This window comes from Nothobranchius furzeri, chromosome 2 (assembly GCF_043380555.1).
Source record: "Nothobranchius furzeri strain GRZ-AD chromosome 2, NfurGRZ-RIMD1, whole genome shotgun sequence".
In the NCBI taxonomy this organism is placed as follows: domain Eukaryota; kingdom Metazoa; phylum Chordata; class Actinopteri; order Cyprinodontiformes; family Nothobranchiidae; genus Nothobranchius; species Nothobranchius furzeri.
The window spans coordinates 98,636,221-98,652,705 of NC_091742.1; the positions used below are offsets into that span (position 1 = coordinate 98,636,221).

General features: G+C 41.8%; 2 protein-coding genes across 3 annotated transcripts in view; one reads left to right on the forward strand and one right to left on the reverse strand.

Moving 5' to 3' along the window:
• The window catches only part of LOC129162178 (oocyte zinc finger protein XlCOF6), an 849,318-nt gene that overhangs the window by 474,619 nt on the left and 358,214 nt on the right, over nt 1-16,485 (forward strand). The window lies entirely within an intron of this gene.
• The window catches only part of LOC129154865 (zinc finger protein 595), a 34,882-nt gene continuing 26,705 nt past the window's right edge, over nt 8,309-16,485 (reverse strand). For both annotated transcript variants that reach the window (XM_070548579.1, XM_070548578.1), the window contains one exon: nt 8,309-11,912. In XM_070548579.1, coding sequence (XP_070404680.1) covers nt 10,396-11,912 — 1,517 coding nt within the window. In that variant the 3' untranslated portion in view covers nt 8,309-10,395. The remainder of the gene's footprint in view (nt 11,913-16,485) is intronic.

Sequence of the window (16,485 nt, forward strand, 5' to 3'; positions counted from 1 at the left end):
CTAACGCGATATCTTTAGCCATCGTCACCCACAAGCTACACATGTAGGGAAATCTGTCCGACTTTAACGCCGGCTTTCAGCCACTCCCCCTGCTGCATCCGTCTGCTCTCGTCTGTTTTCCAGGCGAGGTGCAGCTCAACTCGAACACGGCCATATTTTCTGCAAATAGTGTTGATTTATGGACTACAGGACTACAACTGCTAAGACTACGACCGTAAATTTGTTCTGACCAACCAAAATCATAACGTGACTTCCGCAAGCTTCATGTTCAGCCAATTAACTTTGACGTCATCGGCAGTCAAAAGACCCCGAGCCGATGCTGCACTTGAGCAGATCCTGTACCGACGCCGGAGCTACAGTAGTGGTCGGACGCCATCTTGGATGGGTCTCTATTAATTTCTACTGAGGAAGGTGCTTACCCAAATAAAAACACATTTTATCAAACTTTCCACAAAACCACACACATGACATGGTAGATAAAACACATCCACCTGTTTGTAGACCAAACTACAGACAGGTGGATGTATTTGGATGTATTAACTCCTGAGCAAGGAGGCTTGTGGAGATCCGGGAGGGTTCAGGTGGGCTGGAAAAACACGAGGGACCGATATGTGAAGGCAAGGAAGGGGAACAAAGGGAAAAGCGGTGATCCTGGTGGAAACAAGAACACTCCACCAATTCTGAAAGAGCTGAGTTGGCTCTCAACTTTCATTAAACATAGAGAAGAGCTCCATGCTGCCCCCTACAGTTTGGGAGAATATTGGCTCACCGCAGAGACAAGCCGCATGAACCATAAACGCTGCAAGTTGTGAAGCACGTTCCATCCACGAGCCGCATCACCAAGCGGAAAGTAAATGCGTTAGCATAAACAACGCTTAAGGGAATAGATGGTTCAGAGCTATGATTCTGTGTAAGTTTGGCAACTGTACTGAAAAGAAATTCTGGATTATTCTTATTTTCCTCAATTAGCGATGAAAAATATGCAGTTCTAGCTTGTTGAAGCTTATTTTTATAAAGCACTAGACTATTTTTCCAGGATAAGTAGGACTCCTCCTGGTGTGTAGAGCATCATGTTCTCTCCATTTTCAAGAGTTTTGTTTTAAAGGGATAGGTCGCTTTTTGAGATATGAAGTTGTATGCGTTCCTTATCCCACCCAGTGCTCTGTAAACAATGACCCATTTCACACACACCTCTGCTCAGAGATTTTCAGGGGGAAGGGATTCAGAAACAACTTCTGGCTAGTTTCGGGGGTACTGCATCTCCGCCGTTTAGCGTCACAAAAGGATTTGCCTCTGAAAGCATGACTAATGTACATCTCAGAAACACAGCCAGGTAAATTTACAACTTCACATTAAAACGGGACTTTTTATCATTCCTATCATGCGCCACTCGGCGCAGGGACAAAACGGCGTCATCTGGCTGCTATAATCCTGGCTGTATGAGTGAAACAACAACTTCCAAAGTCACTTAAAAGGAGTTGTTCTTACATATATAGAGCCATGGTGCGTACTTGCAGTTTCCCGGTTGTAACAATAAGGATGTTACAGGATCACCTTTTAGGTTCCACACTTTCCCTGTGAAGGCCGCTTCTCTAGCATCACTTTTGGCAATCGGCTACGCCATGGATACAGAAATCTGGGTACGTTTTGTTTTTTTAAATTAATTTATTCCGGCTATGTCCGCCGTATTCATGCAATCATCTTCACACCAATGATGGTTGATCGTAGACTGCAGTAGCTTTGTCAACAATCTGTGTTGATGTGTGAGTTTTGTGTAGCAAATGCACGTAACGTAGCACAGGGGATCATCATGTACTGTTATACCTGTTGAAGCGTTGCTAAACTGAAAAATGAATCGTATTACAGTTGTGCAAAGTTGCAGTGACAGTGGCTTTCAACTTCGACTGGGCGGGGGCTGGAACATCACATGGTAACTCTCCCGGTTCATGACAGAGAACTGTTTCTCTACGACAAAAATCATCAGCTACCTGTTAAAAACTGGCTTGTTGATGTACAGGGAAACATTTATCTAACCGTGCATAGGACAATAAAAAGTTTCAGGCTAATGAAACCTATTTGATCTGATGTTCAACAAGGTATGCAGTAGTACACCTTCTGCTACTAGTGGAACCGAACCCACAGAGGCCTGCAGTTACACCCAGCATATGCAGAACTTGAAGGACTCCCACAGTCGACACCTCGAAAGTCTTCAGCTAAAGTACAGCACATGGAGCTGATTCGGAAAAGTCCTGCTGACACCTTCAGAGGAACACGGACATTTGGGTTTTTCAGAACCTTTTTGTAGGATTTGAATCACTTTGATCCAAAAAGATCAGGATTAAACTGATCCCATCAGAAGGGTGGATTCAGCATGAATTTCATGCCCAAAATGTAATGAAAACTTTAAAAATGTATCAAAAATACTGTATATGGATCATGCAGTATATTACAAGATATCCTATATATTCACAAGGTTTTAGTTTTATTTGTTCTTCCATCAGGCTACAGTGATTAAGTAGGCTTTAACGTATTCAGCCTTTCAGTACAGGCCTACTGATCCAGAGAGCGTATTTATATTGAATCTCAGCTCTGTTCGTGAGGAAGCAGCTGGTTTCTCATTGGTTGAGCCAGTGGTAGTTGCCACAGGATCTCAGAGGAAAGGCTTGAAGCGCCCTTCATCAAACAAAGATGATGATTACAAGGCACTTCAGCAAAATAAGATAACATCCACCTTTTCTAAGCTGGCTTTTTTGTGGCTTAGGTGATTAGAAACCTTTGGCTTAAACCATTTTTGAGCTAGATGAAGTATTGAACATTTAAATATGTAACCTCTGTCGGTGTTGCGCTGCTTTTTTTGGAAACTGAATTTCCCGAAGGAATTCACCCGAGGGATTAATAAAGTTTTTTATTATTATTATTATTATTATTATTCAGTGGTGGCTGGCCAGTAGAGGGCGATAGGGTGCCGCCCTCCCAGTTTTCCCCAGTGTTTTTCATTTTTATTTAAAAATAAATAAATAAAATTAACAATAATCACATATTCTAAGTTAATTGTGTGTTTTGTAACAAAAACAAATCATATATATATATATTTCTATATTGGTGAGAAGCTCTCTGCTGAGCGGTGGAGGCGACAGAAAGGCTGTGTTTCAATCGCCCAAACAGCACTGAAGCAGCCGGCCAATTGCTGACAAGAAAATCAAACGGTAGGAATGGGAATGTATCCAATCAGCGTCGACGTCGATTCAGAAGCATGATGGGCGATAGAGGTACTGCCCAAGGCCTTCGTTGCTGTTCGGTAGAACTCGGAGAGTCTCGACTACTCCAGCACGTTTTTGGTCGTGACTCGTGACGGTCGTGACACAGATGTAATAGACATGGACGCCAGTGAGCCTACAACCAGCATGGATACCGGATCTCAGCAGCCACCGAATTCAGTTCGGTCTCTTCTCCAGTATCATCCGTTCGAGAGGAGAACTATGGTGGAAAAACTTAATGTCAAAGAGCTTGGACCAGATCAGCCCGACGTAAAGATAAGCCAGCAGGACAAGGAGAGAGGTAAACTGTACGCACGAGGCTTCTCCTGAAATTGGTACACCAGGAAGCAGTGGCTAGCTGGATGCAATCACGCTAATGCGTTATTTTGTTTTCCGTGTTTGTTATTCAAAACGGCTGGGACAGATGAGGCATGGATGAGTCAGGAGTTACGGACATGAAACATTTTTCTGAGAAGGTGAAGAAACGAGTCATCCCGGGCGCACATGGACAACACGGTGAAGCTAGCTATGCTAGGCAGAGCTAACATTGCCATGCAGCTAGAGACGAGGGGCACAGGCTTGCAGTGAAGAAACACAATGAAGAAGTGGATCAGAACCGGCACATTTTGTCCAAGAGAGAGATGTCAACACAGTGTATGAGCACAAGGATGACCTCCTCAGATGTTTCCAGATGATCAGAGACTCAGATGACTTTGATCCAATCACTGAGAGAGAGGCAGGAGGCTTTGTGAGAATGCTGGAGGAAGAAGATTTCAGCTTTCTGCTGGCATTGTGTCACAAGATCATGCCACATGTGGACATGCTGTTCAACCAGCTGCAGAAGAGGAACATTGACTCTGTCTCCATCACAGGGGTCATCCAGAGCTTCACCAACAGCATGCAAAAGATCAGGTACATACTTGTTTATTTAATATTATTGTGATGAAATTCTCCAGTATGTTAGTTTCACAAACAGTAATGTGGATATGGACCATATATATTGTCATGTTATTTTATGTGCAATTTAATGCAGTATTTTTCAACCTTGGCAGTGTGCCAACAGTCAGACACACGTGGATTAATCCCTTTGTCCAATAATGTAAGACAGGAAATAAAAGAGCTGTGCTTAATTCAGGAAATAGTGAAGTTGTGCACAAAGCTCAGAAAGCACAAGTTTGTTAAAAAAAAATAGCACAGCCCCACCAAAAATATTTTTCACCAGCCGCCACTGCATTTATTCGATATATGAAGTGTTGGACATATTTTTTCGGCACATGTTCCAACCAGCTGGGAATCTGACAACGCCATAAAGTTATTAACCATCCAAGGAAACTGTTTGGAACAACGATGTCTATGGAGAATCTGGTCCAAGATATGGAGGAGATAAAAAAAGTCCTTGAATTTCATGTCACATGAGATAACTAAAGAGGCAAACCAGCAGAGCGGCCTACAGGAGGTATTGAAAGAAGTCAAGCAACTTAAGGCTTTAATACAAGAAAAGGAAAAAAAAAATTGAACTGCTTGAACGGAGGGTTGACGAGTTGGAACAACATTCAAGGCTGGATGATCTCTTGATATCAGGACTGGAGATACACCGTACCTATGCACAGGCCGCAGCCTGTGACGGGGGAAAAGACATTGAAATCACTGCTACTCATTCTCCAGGTTCTCCTTCACTTGAGGATCAGGTGATCAAAATTTTCAACAGCAAAGATATTGCAATATCCAGTAAAGACATTGTGGCTTGTCACTCATTGGCTCAAAAACATAGTAAAACGTCAACCATTGTGATCAGGCTTGCCAGTAGAAAATGTAAACTGGAGGTGCTGAGGAATGCAAAAAAATTAGAGGGTACAAGTGTATATGTGAATGAGCATCTTGCGAAAAGAAACTCAGAAATCACAAGGCAAGCAAGGATCCTGAGAAAAGAAAAGAAGATCCATGACACTTGGACAAGAAACTGCAAAGTACTGATAAAGCTAAATGGTCCCCCGGAGCAGGCAAAAGTGATGGTCATCAGAGATGTTAAAGAACTTGATCAATACAAATGACATACGTCTGCTGTGGATCACCAAGGATGAATAAGAGGAAGACAACCAACTTCTCGCATGGATGATACAACAAGAAAATATACGAAGAATCTGGATTATTCAACTCTCAATACAGTAAGAACAGGAACTGGTAATTCAAGTTATGAAAATTTACAATTGCAAAGGTTTGACTACACAGAATATAAACCACAGGATATGCAGGATGACATTGACCCAGATAACAATTTTTACACTAGAGTACAAAATCATTGTGGATACTATACTGAAGACCAGTTTGAACATAATGTCACTATAAAAGGTAAATTATCTGTTATACATTTCAATTGTAGAAGTCTAAATTCAAATTTTGTGAAGATTATGCAATGCTTGAAGCAATCAAATAATCAATTTACTGTAATAGCAATCTCTGAGACATGGCTCCAGGAAGGGAGGATATCTATGTTTCAAATTGAAGGATATAATATGTTTTCCACAAGTAGAGATTGCAAAAAAGGTGGGGGTGTGGCTTTGTATATTGATAAAAACTTTCAAAGTAGATTGGTGGGAGATATGACATTAGTTATGGATAACATTATGGAGTGTGTATCTGTGGAAATACAAATAGAAAAGTCTAAGAATGTGTTAGTCAGTTGTATGTATAGGAAACCAGGATCTTGTGTTGAAATGTTTAAAGAAAAAATAGTTGATATGTATGATGATATAATCAACAGAAAAATGTGTTTTGTCTGTGGGGATTTTAACATTGACCTGTAGAATCCTCAAATGCAAAATGCAAATACAGAGTTTATTAATTCCATGTTTAGTCTGGGACTGTATCCACTAATAACTCGGCCAACTCGAATTACAAGAACTAGTGCGACACTGATCGACAATATTTTTACAAATATTCTTGAATATGATGTGTTAAGTGGTCTTGTAATGACCGATATGTCTGATCATTTACCGGTTTTCACAGTCGTACAAAGGACAACGGTAACTACTCAAAGTGAATCTGTGGTTGTTACAAGGCCAAAAAATCAAGAAGCAGCAAATTCATTTAAAACTGACTTAATGGAACAAAATTGGAAGGAGGTTTATGTGGAAGATGTAAATATGGCTTATGGAAAGTTTTTAAATATTATAACTTCTCTTTATGAAAAAAACTGCCCATTGCTTTATAAGGTGGATAAGAATAAATATGCTAAAAAGCCGTGGATAACTACGGGGATTCAGAAGGCTTGCAGGAAAAAAAAAAAGCTGTACAAAGACTTTTTAAAGAAAAGAACGGAGGAAGCAGAACAGAATTACAAGATATACAAGAATAAATTAATAAGTATTATGAGATCTAGTAAAAGAAATTATTGTAGCAAATTATTGGAAGGAAATAAATCTAACATTAAAAATATGTGGCGCATATTAAATGATGTAATTAAAAAAGTGTAGTGGCACCAATAGTCTTCCAAATATTTTTCTAACTAAAGACAATCAAGACATTTATCAGTCTAAAGAAATAGCAAATGAATTCAATAAGTATTTTACTGAAATTGGGCCAAATTTGGCAAAGGATATATCAAATACTAAATTAGATGCTGATGCTGTGAGTAAAATAACAAATTTAGATAAAACCATATTTATTCAAGGCACAAATGAAAATGAAGTTATAACAGTTGTTAAAAAATTTAAAAGTAAAAAGTCAGCAGATTTACATGGATTTGATAAGTCTGTTGTAAAAGAAATCATTGAGATTATAGCCAAACCACTTACACATATTTGTAACCAGTCTCTCCAATCAGGAAGATTTCCTGAAAGGATGAAGGTTGCAAAACTCATTCCTGTCTATAAGGCTGGAGACAAACATGACTTTTCTAATTATAGACCAATTTCTATTTTATCTGTTCTCCAAAATACTAGAAACAATATTTCATAAAAGACTGTATGACTTTATCGAGCATCATGATATTCTTTCTGAACAGCAATATGGTTTTAGACGTGATCGGACAACTTCTCTGGCAATTGTTGATCTAGTGGAGAAAATATCTGATGCAATTGACAACAAACAATATGCTGTTGGGGTGTTCTTAGACCTGACCAAAGCTTTTGATACTGTTAATCATGACTTATCAATAAAAAAAATGTGTAGATATGGCATCAGGGGTGTGGCCTATGACTGGATTAAGAGTTATTTAAAGAACAGACTCCACTATGTCCACATTAACAACACTGATTCACAGCTACGGACAGTGACCACCGGTATCCCACAGGGGTCAGTGGTGGGTCCCTTGTTGTTTATTCTTTATATTAATGACATATGTTTAGTTTCTAAAACATTGCACTTCATACTATTTGCAGATGATACTACTGTTCTAAGTTTTGGGAAAGATTTAATAACATTAATGGACAAGGTTGAGAAAGAATTAAATGCATTTAAGTGTTGGTTTAACTTAAATAAATTAACTTTAAATTTAAATAAAACAAAATTTATCATATTTACTAATAGAGCAATTACAGTGGATACACATCACAAAATAAATAATACAGAAATTGAAAGAGCGAATGAAATAAAATTTCTTGGCGTAGCCATAGAAAAAAGTTAAGTTGGAAACCGCATATTGACTCAATTTAAGCAAAGTTATCTAAATCATTAGCCGTTCTCTATAAAGTTAAAGAATTTTTAGATGAAAAAGCTTTATATCTTTTGTATTGTTCCTTAATTCTGCCTTTTTTCATGTATTGTGTTGAAGTGTGACCCTGCAAATGTTTCTTTGTTATATTATAATGTACTATTGATTTTAATTTCTCATTAAACTTCTCAAGTCTGAAATTATTGTGGAGTTGCAAAATTGTTACACCAGCTTCCAGCACTCACCTGGAAGGTATCTCAGAACAGCGGTTTGGTTTTTGGGGTGAAACTAAGTGCTCCAAATACCACAGAAGTCAACTCTACTGGCAGTTTGTATCAACTTCTCCGACCGCTGGATCACTGGCAGCCTTCACCACAAGGACTTGTAGATTCTGCACAACTGGCGTGAGATGTTTTTTTTAATTGAGATTGTTAAACCATACATTCACACTTATTTTACAACCCAGACATCACAATTTTCTAAGACACTTGGTTTTGCTACATAACATCTAAGTACACATTCCATCATTTCACTCATTGTCCCAGTTATCTTGTTTCAACCATAATTTATCATCGTTTGTTCCGTGTCATCATTAGTAAATGGTAAATGGCCTCTATTTGATATAGCGCCTTCTAGAGTCCTGGAAACCCCCAAGGCGCTTTACAACACAATCAGTCATTCATCCATTCACACACACATTCACACACTGGCGGGGATGAGCTATGATGTAGCCACAGCTGCCCTGGGGCGCACTGACAGAGGCGAGGCTGCCGAGCACTGGCGCCACCCGTCCCTCCGACCACCACCAGCAGGCAAGGTGGGTTGAGTGTCTTACCCAAAGACAGCGACAGACTGAGAGGCAGTGTTAGGAGTAACGCAGTTTAAGTATAACAGCGTTTCTAACGGCGTTCTTTTATAGGTAACGAAATAATCTAATTAGTTACTTTTCCCACTGTTGCAACACCGTTACTGGAGACGGAATGTTGTGCGTTACTATGTGCTTGTTGAACGTTGAGCAGCAGTGTGAGGCTTTCTGACCGCCACACTTCAGCTGCAGCCAGGGAGAGAGAGGTGTCGGTAACGCACTTACAAACACCATGATTGGCCGGGTGGGCGGAGACCCTCGCTGTCTCAGTCACTGCACGCTGTAGACCCAACAGAGCAGTGATGGGAATAACGCCGTTTAAAATTACAGCGTTACTAAAAAAAAATTCAGTAATGAGCAAACTAATTAATTACAGTCTTCTTTTATCAAAACGTCGTTTCTGTTACTGATCAGGAGCTAAAGAGGCAGATGTTTTCATCCAAGCGGATCACGGCAGATTCGCTGCTGCAGGTGGGAATCTGCAGCAGCGAATCTGTGGATCTGCAGCCGTGCCCTTAGCGTGACAGCAGGACGTCCCGAAGGTCCGCTCACCTGTTCACCGCTCAGACGTCCTGATCTTCTACCTTCCTAGATCATCCAGCTGTAACCTGTTTCTGATCATGTCTTTAGTCCCGCTGTAACACTGATGCATCAGTCTCAGACGTCATGGAGCTCAGGTGTTATCAGAACTACCTGTGTGTGTTTACCACCCAGCTTCAGCTCTTCTGTGGTTGGGTCTGACCCAAGTTAGTAAATGTAAGTCCTCCATCAGGCTTGTGCCTCTTCTAGTGTCATTTTAAAGGATTTTATTTATTTATTTAACTGTTACTAGATTAGCAGCAACAGAAATGCTGCTAAAAACACACAATTATGTGAAGCTGGAAAAATTAGAATACTGTGCAAAATTACATTTATTTCTGAAATTTAACTAGACTGAGAGACCATTTAAAGGCTCGGGAACCTTTACAGGTGTTTCTTTTTGCAATCATAAATTTTAGCTGATTGGGGTCTTGTTAAATATCACACAGTGACCTTTTAATAGTCTAGATAAGTGTAATGTTCCTGTTAGTAGTTCCTCCTGTTAAGTGCTTATTTATTTTAATTATTCAGGTTTATAAAAAACATTTGGACATACATTTTAGTATGTTCCAGTCATTAGTCATTTATATTTCACTATTGTAGTAATTCTTGCATTCTTTAATGAAAAAAGAAACTAAGTAGTTACTTATCTTGGTAGTTACTTTTATGATCTTGTAACTCAGTTAGTAACTGAGCTACTTCTTTGACAAAGTAATCAGTAACTATAACTATTTACTTTTTTAAAGTAACGTTCCCAACACTGCTGAGAGGGGGCTTGAACCTGCAACCTTTCGATTATGGGGCGAGTACTCTACTCCTGTGCCACCGTCGCCCACACAGTAGTAGAAATGTAGTATTAAATTTGTTTTAAGAAACTATTTTTCGTTCGGTCTCAAAATATTACAAAGGTGTGATTTCCCTGAACTACCAAAACGACCTGGTTTCATTTTAGATAAAATTTCAAAAGATCAATAACATTGATATTTCATATTTATATGGAATATCACATCTTGCTGATCATTTATTGAAAGTAACCACTTACATCACGTTACACAACCAAAAGGCTTCTGACCAGGGTGGACACTCGTGTGATTGTTTAAACTTTTCTTTTCACTAAATCTTTGTCCACAGAGCTCACATATAAAAGGCTTCTGTCCTGTGTGGACTCTCGTGTGTCTGTTTAAATCTGTCTTTCGGTTAAATCCTTTTCCACACAGCTCACAGGCAAAAGGCTTCTGTCCTGTGTGGGCACTCATATGACTGCTTAAACTTATCTTATAACGAAATCTTTGTCCACACAGCTCACAGGCAAAAGGCTTCTGTCCTGTGTGGACTCTCGTGTGTCTGTTTAAATCTGTCTTTCGGTTAAATCCTTTTCCACAGAGCTCACAGGCAAAAGGCTTCTGTCCTGTGTGGACACTCATATGACTGTTTAAACTTGTCTTATGACTAAATCTTTGTCCACACAGCTCACAAGCAAAAGGCTTATGTCCTGTGTGAACTGTCATGTGGCCGTTTAAATTTGTCTTATAACGAAATCTTTGTCCACACAGCTCACAGGCAAAAGGCTTCTGTCCTGTGTGGATCCTCATGTGACTGTTTAAAATTGTCTTTCGGGTAAATCTTTGTCCACACAGCTCACAGGCTAAAGGTTTCTGTCCAGTGTGGACACTCATGTGAACGTTTAAACTCAGCTTATGATTAAATCTTTGTCCACACAGCTCACAGGCAAAAGGCTTTACTCCTGTGTGGACACTCATGTGACTTTTTAAACTTTTCCTACAAAGAAATCTTTGACCACACAGCTCACAGGCAAAAGGCTTCTGTCCTGTATGGACACTCATATGACTGTTTAAACTTGTCTTATAACGAAATCTTTGTCCACACAGCTCACAGGCAAAAGGCTTCTGTCCTGTGTGGATCCTCATGTGACTGTTTAAAGTTGTCTTTCGGTTAAATCTTTGTCCACACAGCTCACAGGCAAAAGGTTTCTGTCCAGTGTGGACACTCATGTGACCGTTTAAACTCAGCTTATGATTAAATCGTTGTCCACACAGCTCACAGGCAAAAGGCTTTACTCCTGTGTGGACACTCATGTGACTGTTTAAACTTGATTTAACCATAAATTCTTTTCCACAGTGATCACAACTAAAGGTTTTAGTCTTTTTCTGGACTTCCCTACATGAGTCTGCATGTTGCTTCACTATAACACATTCCTTACTAACACAACAGCCTGAAGACCTGGTTGCTAAATGACTTGTCAATTCTGCTGTCACATGGTCAGCTGAGCTGCTCGCTGGAACATCTCGGTCTTCTGTTTGCTGCTGATGAAGCTGTGAGACGAGAGGTTTTTCTTCATCATCCTCACTCTTTATAGAATCAGCAGTGAATAGAAATCTGGCAGCATCAGACTCCTTCAAATGTAGCTGCTCTCTCTCCAGACTGGTCCAGAGGTCGTCCTGTTCCTCCTTTATGTGAAGGTGTTCTGGTTCCTGCTGGTCCTCACCAGCACTCTGTTCTTCATGAGCTTCTTCTTTAACCAGCACCATTATTTTAACACCTGTAGGAAAAACAGAAACACAGTGAATTACTAAATGCTGTAACTTTCTATTCACGCGCACTGAGATCTGCACTTCGTTCCCTGATGAAAGATCCATCGACATGTGAGACAGTTCTGTCCGTCTCTTTGGCAGAAAAGGGTTTACACCCTCCTCCACCTCCTGAACCTGCACGTGACTTGGTCGCAGCAGCAGGTCCTGAAGAGGTGATGCATGCCACAACGACATGTCCGATGACACCTGTGACCTCGGCGAGGTCTGGTGTGGTCGCTTTTGTTAGCGTTGAACCTCCAGCATCCAAAGCACCTGCCACCAAACCCGGTGATCCTAGCTCACCGGTCAGACATCCACTAACGGTCATCTGTGATATTGTCCGTGAGGGTCCTAAAGGGGGCGCTTGACTGTAAGGGTATCTTGGACTCTGGTTCAGACTTCATCATCATGTCCATGTGTACTGACAAGATGATGAATGCCTTCGGCAACCTCTCGGAAACCGGAGCCCGCTGGACTAGTACCCTATTACAACACTCAGAAGCTGACGCCTCTCACATATTATTCCAGGCTCTTAAATTGACGGTTTCAAACAATGATCTTTAGGGTACCAACATTAGAGAGAAGCGTTTGCTGGACAGATTTTTCTCAGTAGCTAATACAACTGGCTCCCTTTTAAATTTCGTATTCTCTTCAGTCAACTCGATCGAGATTAACACAGTTCATCGCCACGCTGATGAGCTTAACAGAGAATACCCGGCCCTGCATAAGCAGGTACTGCAACAACGGTGTGCTTTGAGACAGCTGGGCACGTCTGAATGCCAGACTATGGTGGTATTCAACACTCATAGCAACATTTTGCGTAAAACAACTTCCGCTGTGAACGAATTGCGTTCTTTCGTGAATGTTGATTATGCCAGGGGTGGACATTAACGTCAAAACCAACCGGCCAGCCGGGCCGGTAACTCTGAATATTTACCGGCCCCGCCAAGAATCTACCGGCCCCGCTGGTCAGCCGCCAAAACGAGTCAAAATAACAACTGAACCATTTTAAATGTAATAAACCTTTATTTTGTACACATTTACAAACATAATAACGTATTCAAGTTTGAATTTGTTTGTTCCCTCAACAAAACTCGATTTTGTCGTCACATACTTCCGGCATACAACGCAGTACATCACCTCCTCCGCTTTGCTGTACTCGAGCCATTGGCTGTGTTCGAGATGAGCCAGTTCTGCGCAGATTAGACCAGCAGTGATCGGCGAGCAGCGCATGCCGGTTAGATTTGTGTCCGACTTGACGCCGACTTGCTCTGACGTCATGCATACGTAGGCAACGATAACCTCGTGAGATCAAGGCGGCCACAGATTTTGGAGCAAGGTGCTGCATTTGCTCTCCCTCGGCTGCAAAACCTAGAGGATGACGGGAAACGCCTGGCTCTCACCTGATCTAAGATCTGATTGGTTCATATTTTGATCCAAACATCCGGTGGTAGAACATGAAATGTTAGTTGATCACATGTATTCTGTAAATCATGTTACGTTGATGATAACGACAATATAGGCCATAAGGAGAAATGTGTTTTGTGTTCTTTTGTCACGTTTCCTATGAACACACTGAAGCTACAGCAGATAACCTTTACTTATTATTACAGTCATGTCTTCATATAGAATATATGACATCCACAAGCACGTGAGGATGTGTTTCAGCTAACAGGCACCAGAATTAAAATTGAAAATTGAACAATTGTGAATGCTAACCCCCGAGCTAAACATGTAGGGAAATCTGTCCGACTTACGCCGGGGACACACCGGCCGCGGAAGCGCCGCGAAAATGGGCCCGCCTTCATTGGGCGCCCTTGTTAAGCTACTCTATAGACCACATGGGCCGCTGAAGCGTCGCGAATCGCCTCGCGCCGGCGCTCCAGCCCGTGCAGCGATCATTTCGGCTTCTGCTTTTTTTCGCGAGCTGCGGGTGAATCGCGTCAATTCTGGCAGGAAGTCAAACCTAGACATAAGAGGAAGGCCGGGAAATTTAACAAAATAAAGCATTTCAAAATAAAATTCCGCAGTAGTCAAATGTTTTCGTAATCAGACACTGCAGAAAAACCACACAAACACACACACACACATCGAACTTGTGTGCGTGTGTGACCACGTGAAGGGGGGTGTGGTTTTGGGTGTCTTTTCACGGAGCAAACAGGACAGAGAGGCAGAAAGTCTGAGGCAAGCAGTTAAGATGGATGACTTTAAATTAATTATGGAAGTTGAGAAACACAAGGAGCTGTACGACCCCCGAAAAACATGATTATTTACGTACCCATGTCGGAAGAAACTGCTAGGATACAGCTGCAGAATTGGAGCGGGTTCCAAGAGATTCAACTGGCAGAAACAACTCATACCATAGGTTCACACAACCACACACACACACACACACACACACACACACACACACACACACACACACACACACACACACACACACACACACACACACACACGCAAACGTAGAGGAAAAGAGCTGAGAAAAGGCAGAGAGGAAATGGAGGACACCAAGTAGTTAAAAGAAAAACTACAGCTGAGCCGAGGCGCGCCTTGACTGGGGCGCGTCTGATCTGAACTGAGGAGTGGCGAGCAGCGGCCGGATTTCGTGAGCGATTCGCTTCTCGGCGCTTCCGCGGCCGGTGTGTCCCCGGCGTTAAACGCCGGCTTTCAGCCCCTCCCCCTGCTGCTTCAGTCTGCTCTCGTCTGTTTTCCAGGCGAGCCGCTGCTCAACTCGAACACGGCCATTCTCTGCGCCTCCCGTCTTCTTTAAACCGCCAAGAGTCATTCCACCTACGCACACGCTTCTCTGCTTCATACCGTTTCGAACTGTCTCGCTTCTCCTCAACAGTTTTAAAGCGTTTTGCCGGAGATTTCATCAAGAAATCCAATCCCTGTGGTGGCGCCATCTTCCTGCGTGCTTGTGTGTTTCTAGCGTGGTTCCACTTCGTCTTTAATAGTGAACTTATAGTTCACGTGACTATAACTAGAATCGTGCAGTACGTGCACGAATCATACAAGTGCAGTACGCGGCTAGAGGCGCGCAGGTTCACGCGCGCGAAACGAAAACGGCGGCTTCCTACAGGGCGCGGCCATGATGAAGGTGAAAGCCGGTGAGTAAATGACAAACAAGGCTTGGGCGTCACCTGGGCGGTAAGTCGTCAAGTATTTACCGTCTGACGAGAAAATTTAGCGCCATTGGCGCTCGGGCGCTTTAACGATCCACCCCTGTATGCTCATACACAGTTGCTGACCACTTGCCTGACTGACTACGGTCGGGACGTGAGCGCCTCGGTTGACACCCTCGTCATGGGGAGAATCCGTGCGTACCTCGTGTCCCTGGCCATGGTCCGGTCTGCGATTGCTCGAGTAACAACAAAGGACCCGACTGCCCTTCCCACTCACTTGGCTTTCTCGTTGGGCAGTAGAGATGTGAATCTTCACTTGTCTCCCGATTCGATTCGATTGCAATTATTGGGTCAACGATTCAATTCGATTCGACATCCCAATGCATCACGATTATTTCATATTGATTTGTTTTCATCGATAAATAGAAAACGTAATTGAAACAACCTGCCGTCCCTCAAAAGCTCTCCATTCGCAACAGGTTAGGACAAAACATTTAAGAAGATTTAACAAAGTAAAACATCTGTTTCCTGGTTCAACACCACGCCTCAGGCTGAGAAAAACACGCTTTGCAAAAACTCTCAAAATCTAAAAAAGTTCTGAAAACCTACAGGACACATAATGTAATAATAAAATACATAATGGGCTCATATATGAGTGTTTAATGTCTCTGAGCAGCTCTAGAGTCAGATATTGATGCCGCAGGTGAAGGGTGTCAGAAATAACACCAAATGAAATGTTTGACTTAGTTTATTTTATTTGAACCCAGTGGTTCGTTTCTGAAATGTTGGAGAATGAATCAAGTTCTGTTTGATGCAGAAAATAATAAAACATAAAACTAATTCTACACTTCCAATAATATTTAAGATGTGTGTTTTATTCTTTCTGATAATAACACCAGCAGAAGGCTGTGGGCTGGATTAGGATTAAATTACCCAGCTGATGGATCTCCTTCACTAACCAGCTAACTACAAACCTTTCCACTAACCTGTCCTGTGGGACCCTCACCATGTGACCCTCATGTCCATGCTGTCTCTGGAGGAGCAGATAGGAGACAAGATGTCCTGTAACCTAAAATGGACCAAAGCTTCCTCCCAGTCTCTCTTTAAGCTGAATTTAACATCAGTTTATCATCATGAAACAAAATAATAAAGTGGAACAATAACTTCTATCTTCTATTTCTCTCTCCTTTTAACTTCTCCGTGTCCCTAAATAAAAGAGACAGACGATCACGCTGCAACCGCCATCATTGACCCCGCCCCCTCCCCAAAACCGGATCTCCCAGCATCACAACACTCGGTCTGACTGAGCGCTTCCAGGAGAAATAATAATTAAATTATGAAAATAATAATGCGTGTTTGGAGCATCGGTTTGGAGGAGCGTCCTCCTCTCTCTCTCTCTCTCTCTCTCTCTCTC